The following is a 12,708-nucleotide window of genomic DNA, read 5'->3' on the forward strand; positions in this document are numbered from 1 at the left end:
GCCCGCATGTGCAGATGCATTTCTCATTCTTCCTATTCTCTTTTCAGTCTTATCTTGTCCTGTCTTTCCACTCTTCCATTGAGTGTCATCTTGTACTCACCTAATGTTTCATGAAACCTCTCATTTCTACCTTACTAAAATTTAAACTCGAATATGAACCGTTTTCATTGCCCGATTACATAGTTTAGACTTATGATTTGAACATGGTGCAGTAATATTCAATCCTCATAATTTCAGTGATTCCTGATTCTGAATGTGTGGCACATGGGTAATGTTTAAATACAAGCGATGCCAACATAGCCTGCAATAACAAATATTCGTAGATTTTTTGTAGAATTTCTGGATTTCCATTTCAACAATTCGCAGGAGGTAAATAACGGTGTTGCAGTGGCAGGGTGCTACATTGATAAATCAGTGAGTTACTAAGCTGTTAAAATACACACAATTATATATGAATTCAAGTTTTCAATTTGTTTAGTGTCAACAGAATACTCGTAGGCTAGGCTACGTTTCACTAATCTAGAGAAATGTTTCTGAATTAAGAGTATGTGAGATGCAACTGACAATAGGCTAGAACATAAGCGGTTACAGTACGAGGTATTGAGACTGAACACATGGGGATTCCGTATGCCACCAAAAGGATGGTGGCAATTACACGAGATAATAGCAAAAAGAGATTTTCAAACTAGGTGAAAATGTGCCTTCACACTTTATACATCTGCTCAAGTTCTCACCGCCTTATGCATTATCAATACGCCGGTGAATACGAAGGAGCGATTGTCCAGCAATAGGGTGAAATTCAACAAAATAGCAAACACTGTTGGAGCGTTTCATTGCGGCCTTCAGTAGATTACGTTTCACCGCTTATGGATCAGTTGAACTGTGCACGTTCTCGCGAGCAAAATGGCAACATGCAGAAACAACATAATTAACGAGGATACAGAAACTTCTACTTTTCATTGAAAATGTGGGTGGCTCTTAAAAGAGCCTTTGGAAATATTTAAATGGCATTCATGAAGAGTAAACGTTTACCCACCGAAGCCGTACAGAGTGCGACCCTGACGCTTCAGAGCATAAACTACATCCATAGCGGTCACGGTCTTTCTCTTGGCGTGTTCGGTGTAGGTGACGGCATCGCGGATAACGTTCTCCAAAAACACCTTCAGGACTCCACGAGTCTCTTCGTAGATCAGACCAGATATACGCTTGACTCCTCCACGGCGAGCCAAACGACGAATCGCAGGCTTTGTAATACCCTGGATATTGTCACGCAGAACTTTGCGATGACGTTTAGCGCCTCCTTTACCAAGACCCTTTCCACCTTTGCCGCGACCAGACATGTTTCAAAGTACGTGCTGCTTTTGAACATAAACTCTAACTTTCAAAACACGCATATATCTGCGCCAAGACGACCGGATTGAAGCCATGCGTCAAAAGGCTGCTCGAGCTAAAGCCCGCCTCCAGCACTCCCAATCTCTCGAGGTATTTGGGGATTTCCTGCAGAGCCAAGAAGTCTTGTTTACAAGATGGTGCAATAAGAACAATATGAACGTGTTAATGTTATTATTCATACCATGGCAAAGCTATTTCTGGCATAATGTGGTTTAAGGTACATAATAAATCTTAAGATGAAAAGCACCTAATTAGCTCGTTGATACTTAATGTGATATGTTATTTTACGTTTAGTGTTCATGTTCGGTAATGTTCAGTCTTCATTCATTTCAGATAAAAAAAAGTTAAAAAAACATTGTGATGTATGTTTAAAAGGACTGTAAGATGCAAACTAAATAGTTATTTTTTACATGGGTTTACCTTTGACAGTTTGTCTTTTAAAGTTAATTAAATACAAAAATCCATAAAAAAGCTTGCTAAAATGAAAATTGTATGGAATATTAATACCAGTGCTACACTAATTGTGTAGATCTGTTGATATAACGTGTTCTAAAGCAGGCAGAACTTTCTTATTTTTTTATTTATGGAAAGTAGTTTATTTCAACTGATTTACAACTTCAAATAAGAATAACCCAATAATTTTACAACATTGAAATGTCCCACTGATTGTACTGCTTCGTCCATGGTGAGACCACAAAACGAAATAAAAATATTGTAGATGACAAAAGCCCACCAATGCCTATGTACAGAACCCATCAGATGAAAGGCGGAAGTCAAAGTAATGATGTTGTTAATGTGCTGTCCATGTTCCAAGTTGTACTAGGTATCATCTGTTGAGATCATAAGAACTTTTGTAATACAAAAGAATAATCCAGTTTGTCCCGCTTTTACGGTGTAAGAATTGCCGCTTTCACAGAAGAGCAATATTTGTAGCCTATTTGCTAGTTTGCACATTTGGTCACATGTATGGCAGTTAAACCGCTGTAACAATTAATTGGGAAAATTGGAGATAGCTCAAGTTGTAATAGGCTGCTTTGTAAGAGCTTTAAAATATTCCTCGGACTAAAACTCGTTTTCGTTTCAATTATGTGGAGGTTTTTAACAATTGTCCATTTAATGAGGGGCAGCAAAATAATGAGTTGCTAGATACTACAGAATAAGCGTATCAATATGACCAACGTCCAAAGGGTTTTCAATTGTACACGGTTAACAGAGATATGGGCCATGAATGAGTCGCTTAGCTGCTGAGAGTGAAGCAGGGAAATATTTCAAGCTCTACTCCCACCCTCATCCCCTGGGCTACAATTACACATGAAACACAGATAGCATCAACGGAAAAATACAACGAAGCACATAAGGACGGAAAATATTGCTGATCGAAAAAGGGTTTAAGTGGCTCTTAAAAGAGCCATTGTTTTTTTTGGATTGTTCATTTACAAAACATCTTAAGCGCGCTCTCCACGAATGCGGCGGGCCAGCTGGATATCTTTGGGCATGATGGTCACCCTCTTGGCATGAATGGCGCACAGATTGGTATCCTCGAAGAGACCAACCAGATACGCCTCACTGGCTTCCTGCAGAGCCATAACAGCGGAGCTTTGGAAGCGGAGATCGGTCTTGAAATCCTGAGCAATCTCCCTCACAAGGCGCTGGAACGGCAGCTTGCGGATCAACAGCTCGGTAGACTTCTGATAGCGGCGGATTTCTCGTAAGGCTACAGTACCAGGCCTGTAACGATGGGGCTTCTTCACGCCGCCTGTCGCTGGCGCACTCTTACGTGCAGCCTTAGTTGCGAGCTGTTTTCTGGGCGCTTTGCCGCCAGTAGATTTGCGTGCGGTCTGCTTCGTTCTGGCCATTGCTGTGTATTCAGCTGCTGGTTTTCGGAATAAATGTCTTCATGCCGCCAACATACGCCTTTAAACCATATCAGAGAGGAACTGATTGGATAGGATTTCGCGGATCCCCATTGGCCCTGAGCCTACCTTCATTCCCCAAGGCTATTGGGTCGTTACTTCAGCTTCCTCTGCCGCCAAAAAGTGAACTTTTTTTTCACCGCCTTTGATTATGTAGTTCAACTTTGAGTAGTTCCAGTACAACATCGCTAAAGCGAACCAAACATAATCAGTAACAATAAATGCAATACAAATCCTCCACCCTCTCTGTCGAGTGACATTCGGAGGGTTAATCGAATAGCAGGTTTGTTCTATATGCTTTGAATAAATGTAAACATTGATTATCCACCGTTCTAGTGTTATTGGCCGTGTCTCCACATTTTCACGAATGTGGAGCCTATGGAATCGGCTGACTCTCAATTGATTGCTTTTAAACATCTTTGCTCCACGTCCTAGACGGGAAAATGTGTAATGTTTATTTTTCCTAGTTGTGGTTCGTGACTGATTTCGGACATGCATAGCTTAAAGGGGGCAAATTACATTTACCAAAAGCGCAATTGAACTAATTTAGCACATTTTAGAACTGCAATTGCGTCAAGTAGATTTGCATGAAAAGTACGGAAACTTCGCAACCAGGAACAAAACCGGTCCTAAACTTGAGCTTAAATGGCAACTTTGTACATTTTAAATAGATATGGGGTGGCTCTGAAAAGAGCCTTTGAGTTATGGTTTTCTTGAGGGAACAATGCAGAAATTACTTGGCCTTAGCTGCCTTCTCGGTCTTCTTTGGGAGCAGCACGGCTTGGATGTTCGGCAGTACGCCACCCTGAGCAATTGTGACGCCTCCAAGGAGTTTATTCAACTCCTCGTCGTTACGTACCGCCAGCTGCAGATGTCTGGGAATGATGCGGGTTTTCTTGTTATCTCGAGCAGCGTTACCAGCCAACTCAAGGATCTCAGCGGTCAGATATTCGAGCACAGCGGCCAAATAAACCGGGGCACCCGCACCAACACGCTGGGCATAGTTTCCTTTACGCAGCAAGCGGTGAACACGACCAACCGGGAACTGGAGCCCAGCCCTCGAGGAACGGGTTTTAGCTTTTGCTCTCGCTTTTCCACCAGTCTTCCCTCTTCCACTCATTTTTCGTTCGCGTCAGAATAAACAACAATGCCAACTGCAGACGATTGTCTTTCTTATAGCAACACTCTGTTCACCCATTGGCTGCAGCGTTGACGTGATTCCGTCCAATCATACAGGAAGACGTTTCTCTTCGGCGTAGCTCACGTCCCACAACAACCCAATTCAGTAGTAGGCCTACTTTCTAAAGAGCTGAAAATGTAAAATTGAGGCGCTATTCAGGTTAAAGACTCAATACTCTGGGCTGCCTGCTGTAGCTTTTTAAGCTGATTGTCCTCGTGGAGAAACATAAAGCAATGTGCCAAACCTGATTAAGATCCACTGGGATCGAAGCACTGTCTACAATAAAGGTGAGCGGAGTATATCAGTGTGAGGCTTCCTTCTTTTCATCCAAACTGACATCTAAACATTGGTAACTATTCTACGTTTGTTTATATAGGCTACATAATAGGCATAGTAAAATAATTTTGCCACTCTAAATCACAATAATTAATGGAATAATAAAATAACAAAACTCACTTTACAACCATGTTCTTTCATTTCCACACTCGAAAACTTTGATAAATCCCACATTAGTTGTGGAAATGCATTTCTGAAGAATTCATGGGATAATTTAATTTGACTCACATTTGATTAATGAGGCCCAGTATGTGCAAATGCATTATATGTATATATATATATATATATATATATATTTGGCAAAATACAAGTAACACATTTATCAATATGTTAACATAAGCCTATATTTAATATGGTGAATGTGCAGGCCTGCTCGGAACACATAATCGGCACTCAGGCCTCCCCTGTGGGGCCTGTAACGGATTCTTGGGGGCTCGTCCGGGATCGGCCTCCCCCTGCAAATAGTAGTCACAGAAGCGGTCAGTGTGGACAAAAGACGTTGTCACAGGAAAGCTAGTACTGTGCCCTAGCTAGATCCTCCAGCCGCTAGCAATGAATAAATGGTTAAAGTAATAGGGAGGAAAGCCCGAACGAAGTGTATCCTCAATGGCCTAGCAGTCAGCGAACTAGTAGACACAGGAGCCCAAGTCAGCATCATAGACCGGTCTTAATAAATAAATAATAATAAATACCTACCTGATCTCAATGTCTGACGCTTGCTGAGCTTATGGAGGGTGAAGAACAGCTGAAAGTGTGTACTGTGAATGGAGATCTCATTCATTTTGATGGTTGGATCGCAATAACTGTGAATTTACCTGGGAATGAGGACCCCCAACTTATCGGTTAATGACCCTTTTCTTGTGGGCCACGTGCCCCTGGAAATGCCACTGATTGGATTCAGCATGTTAGAAGAGCTGATTCAGGGGAAACCAGAGAAGAGTGATCCCAATCTTTACTCGCCTGGTTGGTGGGGCCATGTCAATTCCCAATGACAGTTGAGACCATAGTACACTTCATACAGAAAAAGAAACCTATTGCGCTCCAGGGACGTTTGAGAGTAGGTCATCAGGATAAGGTCATCCCTGCTGGCAGTGTAACCTGGGTTAAGTGCAGACTCCTGCCTCATCTTGACCCATTCAAATCCCTGGTGTTATTTGAACCTGAAGAGAGTAGCGTGCAGCTGCAGCAGCTAGCTGTAGGTGAGGGCCTGTTAGAGATCCAGAATGACAGGAGCCCATATGTAGCCGTACCTGTAGGAAACCAAACAAATCATGACATCATCCTCCCTCGTAAATCAGCAATAGGTAGTATTCAGCCAAGAAAGAAAATCATTGAAATGCTGGCGTGACTCAATTGAAAGGAAGGACCCGATGTTTTAAAGTGCCGCCACCTCCTCAGTCGATGCAAGTCCGTTGCTGTCACTATGGCCACCGTCAGTTGATGTCGGCCACTTGGATGAAGAACAAGAGATTGTGAAGAGAATACAGGAGTCTGCAGCTTTTGCAAGAGATGCCAATGATATTGGATTTATCCCAAGCCTACAGATGTTGATACACCTGAAAGATGACATCCCGGTACAGAAAACATACTCATCAGTCCCCAAGCCATTGTTCGCCGAAGTCAAGAAGTACATCCATGATCTCTTAGCAAAAGGATGGATCGTCAAATCAAAGTCTCCCTATTCAGCTCCGGTTGTATGTGTCCGAAAAAAGGTGGCTCATTGCGCCAATGCATTGACTATCGCCTGCTGAATCAGAAACCCATACCTGACCAGCACCCATTACCTCATATCCAAGATCTGACCGACACACTTTGTGGTCACTCCTGGTCCAGTATGCTTGATCAAGGTAAGGCCTACCATCAACGCTTCATTGCCGTGGGGTCAAGACACCTCACTGCCTTTATACCGCCCTGGGGGTTATATGAGTGGGTTAGGATCCCATTTGGGCTTTCCAACGCACCAGCGGCCAGGAGCATGGAAGAGATGTTAAGCTCACTGAGGGATGAATGTTGTATTCCATATTTAGACAACATCCTTTGCTACGCAAAAACTTTTAAGGAACATGTTGAAGGAGTTGACAAGTCTTGAGGGCACTCCAAGAGCATGGCGTGAGGTTTTGGCCTGAAAAGTGTGGACTGTTTCAGAGTAAGTCAGGTTTGTGGGTTGCCTTGTATCCACAGAAGGCATACACATCGATCCAAAAGACCTGGGGACCGTGCAGTCCCTCAAGAGAAAGACGCTGCAGACAGTTGGTGATGTGAACTGTACTGTCCTCTCAGGTCCTCTTTGCACTTGTTCTTGTGTTTAATTTGCACTTTGTTGTACGTTGCTCTGGATAAGAGCGTCTGCTAAATGTAATGTAATGTAATGTGAGGAGACTCTTAGGTTTCCTCAGTTACTACTGTAGCTACATACAGGACTTCTCAAGCATCGCAATGCCAGTGTAGGAAGGGAAGGTCAAAGGCCCTCAGTTGTGCTCTAGAACCCCTGTGGTGTGGACAGGTGAACATCAGGGAATACTGGAGCGAGTCATTAACATGCTTACCAACTCACCAGTCCTACCCGGACTTCAACTTACCTGAAGTCTGAGAAAAGCACTGTGCAGCTGAGAAAAACTTGCCTGCACAGTGGAAAGTTGGAATTCCTAGCGCTAAAATGGGCAGTGTGCGAGAGGTCCCGGGTTCAAATCCTGGACAAGCCCCCAGGAATTTGTTACAGGCCCCACAGGGGAGGCCTCAGTGCAGATTGTGTTCCTGAATAACAGGAAAATGAGACGAGCACAACATACTCGTCATTGCTTAATTGGAGTTGAATGTAAATGACAAAACATGTCAACATTTGCTATAAATAGGGGATAAGAGCTTTTTTCCCCCCTAGCTTTTATTGGGTATGAATTGCTAAGCTCCAGCGTTTGTGGACGTATTGTGAAAAGGTGCAATAGTTATACGATTAGGTGCAATCACAAACACATGCCTCAATTATGGTAAGACTATGGTGACATGCGCAAAATTACACTGTTACAAGAAATTTCAAATTTCATTCAAATAATTTTTGCCTTCAATGAAAACGTGGGTGGCTCTTAAAAGAGCCTTTGGGTAAAGCATCACTGCGATAATTTACTTGGAGCTGGTGTACTTTGTCACGGCCTTGGTACCCTCAGACACTGCGTGTTTGGCCAACTCTCCAGGCAGGAGAAGGCGCACGGCAGTCTGGATCTCCCGTGAAGTGATGGTAGAACGCTTATTGTAGTGAGCCAAACGGGAAGACTCACCAGCAATACGCTCAAAAATATCGTTGACAAATGAATTCATGATCCCCATGGCTTTAGATGAAATGCCGGTATCAGGATGCACTTGCTTTAGGACCTTGTACACGTAGATAGCGTAACTCTCCTTCCTGGTCTTTCTACGCTTCTTTCCTCCTTTCGCTGCGGTCTTGCTGACCGCTTTCTTCGACCCCTTCTTGGGCGCGGGCTTAGCAGGCTCAGGCATTTTTCCAGACCGTGTAGCCGAGTACTCCCGCGTTACTCGTGGTCCAGCATTATAAAAGCTCAGTATGCAAATATTCAGCCTCTTCTTAGCAAGTGACGTTCACCGATTCTCATTGGAAGCCGCAAGTATACTCTATTGGCTGATCTACGCGGGCAAAAACCGTTAATGTCTACCGCAAAAAGAGACTGAAACTAGGAAGTGGTTTGAAACAATGGGAATTCCCATCGAGAAAAAAGTAAAAATACGACGTGTCACGCATATTAGTTGATTGTAAGAATGTTAGCCTCAACGTTTATATATATATTATAGAGGGTACTCCGGTTTCCTCCCACAGTCCAAAAACATGCAGGTTAGAGTCTAAATTGCCTAATGTAATTCCACAATGTAATTCCACATTTGTATGGCTTTTCCAATTTGGGCCTTTATTTAACAATTGGTTACATAATTATTTCAGTTTTTAACTTATAGAGGTTGTGATGAATCTCCAAACGAAAAGAATTTAATAAAACATACAATTTGGAGAGGGGTGCTGAGAGTTTTTGCTGAGACAGTTTAAAGATGCTACATTTCAAACCAATGGAAAATGACCAGTGATTATTTACTTTTTATAAATGTGCAATTGTTATTCATAATTCAAGAATATGATTTATCCTCTTAATTCCACTTATCGATTCATGATCTTTCTAAAGTGTAAATATTCCTTGGGCATTTAAGTAATGCACTAACATTAATGATTTGCCATCTAAAAGTTATTTTTGTAATGCGGAATGGAAACTGGTTATGATTTGCATTTGTAAACTGAGACTGACAGCTGCAATCAGTGAGTTACTCAGAGCTGAAAGAGGTCAAGATGATGAACGCTCTGGTGTGAAATGAACAAAAGCCTTTATTCAATCATGAATTGTCCTTAACTTTTAAGCTGAACAGAAGTATGACACAATTTATCTTGAAGAAAGTATCTCTTCAAGACATTTGCATTCATTGAGTGTTTCCCAAAACGTGTTGTTATGTTGTTAGCATTTGGGGAGTACCGGCACAATTGTAACATTTTCAACTTACTCAATTACTCCAAGGTAATTCCATCAAAGCAGTGCATTTTAACCAGAGAGATCATTCACGTGTATGCTTGAACAAGACATCTTAAGTTTCAGGTGATCAAAATTGGTTTGTGTACAATTTCAACAAATGTCAACCTTGTCCAATGTTACATTTATGAAGTAAAGGGTTGCCTGTAGTGTAGTGGTTAAGGTGCATGACTGGGACCCACAAGGTCGGTAGTTCTAATCCTGGTGTAGGCCTGTAGCGTAGTGGTTAAGGTGCATGACTGGGACCAATTTATTTTAGTTAATTCGCTAAACTGGATAAGCTGTGGTTTCTTGTTTTTGTTCATTGTCCGTATTCCGTGAACAAGAGACAGAAATTGCACCTGCCACAAATGAATCCATGGTTAAAACTATGTATTTGAGTTGTGTATAATTAGAAACAAAACGTAATCATGTCTGTATGTTGGTCATTTGTTTTAAAACCAACCATCTGCAAGAGACCAAATCTGATTCACTATAATGTGTCTCAGTAGCTTATTGTACGCTATTTAATTGATATGAGTAAGCAATAAAAGTCAAACATATACAGACTTTGAACCAGGACATAAATGATCAATGGTCGTCTCTCCAAACAGCTGCCAGAACAAGTTAGGTCAGCCCTGGCTAATACGCTCCCTGGAGACTTTCCATCACGTCAACATTGACTTGGTGGGTCCCCTCCCGCCCTCCCAGGGATTAATTTACCAGTTCACCATGGTGGACAGGACCATCGGGTAGCTGTATCCACTGGTGTCGACATGCGCAGCCCGGGCGTTCATGAAAACCTGGGTCACCTGATTTGGTGTGCCTGCTGACCTATCTTCCGATCGTAGTCCACAGTTCACCTCTGAGAATCTTGCCGTCAAGCATCACCACACGACCGCTTATCAGCCCCAGGCCGACGGTCTGCACGAGCGTTTCCACCGCTCCGTGAAGGCGGAGCTGAGGGCCAGCCTTAAGGCCAAAGGCTGGTGAGACTGGCTGGGTGATGTGAGGGTTCAGGACAGCCCCAAAGGAAGATCTTCAGTCATCCTCTGCAGAGTTGCTTCATGGCCAGTTGCTCCGGGTGCCGGGGGTTTTCACACCGACCGTCACAGCCCCCCCGGACCATTTCTTGCTACACCTCCTTAAGCCTGCCCCGGGACCTAAAGTGGCCTGTGAAACTGGGTCTGCCCCCAGCCTTAAGCCTGCGACTGCCTCTTGCTGTGTCGCTCACTCCCCTCTCAGCCTAGTCTGAGCCACTGGTTTGACGAGTGCTCCTGTTCCAGACTATGGTCCTCGGAGCCGCTATGGCTGGGCGATCAGAGCCCCCAGCCAGTTTGCATTCTAGAGGGACGCTTGTGTGTGTGTGTGTGTGTGTGTGTGTGTGAGAGAGTGTGTGTGTGTGTGTGTGTGTGTGTGTGAGTGTGAGTGTGAGTGTGAGTGTGAGTGTGAGTGTGTGTGTGTGTGAGTGTGTGTGTGTGTGTTTGTGTGTGAGTGAGCACCATCTGTGCCGCCCCACGTCTAAGATGAACTACCTAATTTTTTGAGCTAACACAATTGTTTTAAAATAAAACCGTGACACCTTTCTCACAAACCCCAATGTGGTTTATTTTTGCATGGTATGATTTGTTTAATGAGCACAAACATATTGCTTAATGACAATATGAATGACAATCCTGGGACTAGTCCACTAGATTCCACATATTGCTTATCCCATGTTATATCCCTTTGTAGGCTATGCTAGAGGACAAATCATTTAGCCTAGAAAACCTAAAACCTAAAAATCTAAAAACTATTTCCACTAGCCTACCACAGCAGAACGTACATTTTTAGACATTTTTGGAGAAGTGTTCTATAACTTTTACAAGTTTACTTTTTTGTTGATTTGAAAGGATATTCAAACTGTTGAGTTATGTTGAAAGTACACACCGTTAGCACACACGTCTTAGTGACATTTTTGCTTTCTATTGCAAACACAAACAGTAAGTCTTCAAGTGCATGCAATTTTTTGCAAATACATCGTAACCAACAAATCTTATAAATCGCACAAGCTTTCTGCACAAATCGCGGCCTGTAGCCATATATTATAGAATATTATATTCATCTTTTTCCAAGTGGAGGCAGCAATGACTCACAAAGCTGGTTACTAACGGAGACTCATTTCGACATTCACACAAGTTCGACTCGAACAAAGCGGTTTTAGGAAATTAGATTTGTGCCTCCTAGTTGTTGTGGGTGGCTCTTAAAAGAGCCTTTGCGTAAAGTATCACTGCGGTAGTTTACTTGGAGCTGGTGTACTTTGTCACGGCCTTGGTACCCTCAGACACTGCGTGTTTGGCCAACTCTCCAGGCAGGAGAAGGCGCACGGCAGTCTGGATCTCCCGTGAAGTGATGGTAGAACGCTTATTGTAGTGAGCCAAACGGGAAGACTCACCAGCAATACGCTCAAAAATATCGTTGACAAATGAATTCATGATCCCCATGGCTTTAGATGAAATGCCGGTATCAGGATGCACTTGCTTTAGGACCTTGTACACGTAGATAGCGTAGCTCTCCTTCCTGGTCTTTCTACGCTTCTTTCCTCCTTTCGCTGCGGTCTTGCTGACCGCTTTCTTCGATCCCTTCTTAGGCGCGGGCTTAGCAGGCTCAGGCATCTTTCCAGAGTGTAGACGAGTACTCCCGCGTCATCCGTGCGCCAGCTTTATAAAAGGTCAGTATGCAAATATTCTGCCTCTTCTTAGCTGCGACGTTACACCGATTCTTATTGGAAGCCGCAAGTATACTCTATTGGCTGATCTACGCGGGCAAAAAGCGTCCACCACAAAGAAGGGACTGAAACTTTGAAACAATGGGAATTCCCATCGAGAAAAACGTAACAAGATATATAATCTTCTCATGGCGATACAATTCTACAACTTCTGTCTCCTAACGACTTGTTACGTATATTAACGATTACGATATCCTTAAAAACTATACAACTGAGAGTTACTCCGTCGCTGGCGACCGAGCGCTATGTATATACAGTATATAAAAAAGTAAGAATGCTTTAAAAAAGATGGAAATCATTCACTTCTTCTGTTCATGCATTTTGGATTCTCAGCAAAGTCTATAACATTATCACTTTCGGCAATGATTTGCTTAAAATGATTTGCTTTCCTTGTAGTAAGTTACTGTTACCAGCACCCTCAGGTTCAAAATAAAATGTTACCATGTCCATGAAGAAAGTCTAATGGCAAAATCACCATTATTTACTGGCAACATTTGTTTTTCATATTCAGCCTACTAGTAACGTGTGTTTTTGCTACACTAACAAACAAGAAAGTATGTTACA

At 42.8% G+C, this 12,708-nt stretch overlaps 5 protein-coding genes across 5 annotated transcripts; all 5 read right to left on the reverse strand.

The window, feature by feature from the left end:
• Nucleotides 1-1,028: 1,028 nt before the first annotated feature.
• On the reverse strand, nt 1,029-1,346 carry LOC133112074 (histone H4). The gene has a single exon (XM_061222759.1). The coding sequence runs from the start codon at nt 1,338-1,340 to the stop codon at nt 1,029-1,031; it is 312 nt and encodes a 103-aa protein (XP_061078743.1). The 5' UTR covers nt 1,341-1,346.
• Nucleotides 1,347-2,837: 1,491 nt separating this feature from the next.
• LOC133112039 (histone H3) lies at nt 2,838-3,252 on the reverse strand. The gene has a single exon (XM_061222722.1). The coding sequence runs from the start codon at nt 3,246-3,248 to the stop codon at nt 2,838-2,840; it is 411 nt and encodes a 136-aa protein (XP_061078706.1). The 5' UTR covers nt 3,249-3,252.
• Nucleotides 3,253-4,038: 786 nt separating this feature from the next.
• On the reverse strand, nt 4,039-4,425 carry LOC133112050 (histone H2A-like). Its single transcript, XM_061222735.1, has one exon. It carries the CDS (start codon nt 4,423-4,425, stop codon nt 4,039-4,041), a length of 387 nt encoding a protein of 128 aa, XP_061078719.1.
• A 3,513-nt stretch (nt 4,426-7,938) lies between these two features.
• LOC133112061 (histone H2B 1/2-like) lies at nt 7,939-8,313 on the reverse strand. The gene has a single exon (XM_061222746.1). It carries the CDS (start codon nt 8,311-8,313, stop codon nt 7,939-7,941), a length of 375 nt encoding a protein of 124 aa, XP_061078730.1.
• A 2,783-nt stretch (nt 8,314-11,096) lies between these two features.
• LOC133112056 (histone H2B 1/2-like) lies at nt 11,097-12,037 on the reverse strand. The gene has a single exon (XM_061222741.1). It carries the CDS (start codon nt 12,029-12,031, stop codon nt 11,657-11,659), a length of 375 nt encoding a protein of 124 aa, XP_061078725.1. The 5' UTR covers nt 12,032-12,037; the 3' UTR covers nt 11,097-11,656.
• Nucleotides 12,038-12,708: the final 671 nt, after the last annotated feature.

This window comes from Conger conger, chromosome 15 (genome assembly GCF_963514075.1).
Source record: "Conger conger chromosome 15, fConCon1.1, whole genome shotgun sequence".
Taxonomy (NCBI): domain Eukaryota; kingdom Metazoa; phylum Chordata; class Actinopteri; order Anguilliformes; family Congridae; genus Conger; species Conger conger.

Excerpts from the sequence above, each read along its gene's own strand:
- LOC133112061 (XM_061222746.1), bottom strand. The coding sequence starts at position 8,313 with ATGCCTGAGCCTGCTAAGCCCGCGCCCAAGAAGGGGTCGAAGAAAGCG.
- LOC133112074 (XM_061222759.1), bottom strand. The coding sequence starts at position 1,340 with ATGTCTGGTCGCGGCAAAGGTGGAAAGGGTCTTGGTAAAGGAGGCGCT.
- LOC133112056 (XM_061222741.1), bottom strand. The coding sequence starts at position 12,031 with ATGCCTGAGCCTGCTAAGCCCGCGCCTAAGAAGGGATCGAAGAAAGCG.
- LOC133112050 (XM_061222735.1), bottom strand. The coding sequence starts at position 4,425 with ATGAGTGGAAGAGGGAAGACTGGTGGAAAAGCGAGAGCAAAAGCTAAA.
- LOC133112039 (XM_061222722.1), bottom strand. The coding sequence starts at position 3,248 with ATGGCCAGAACGAAGCAGACCGCACGCAAATCTACTGGCGGCAAAGCG.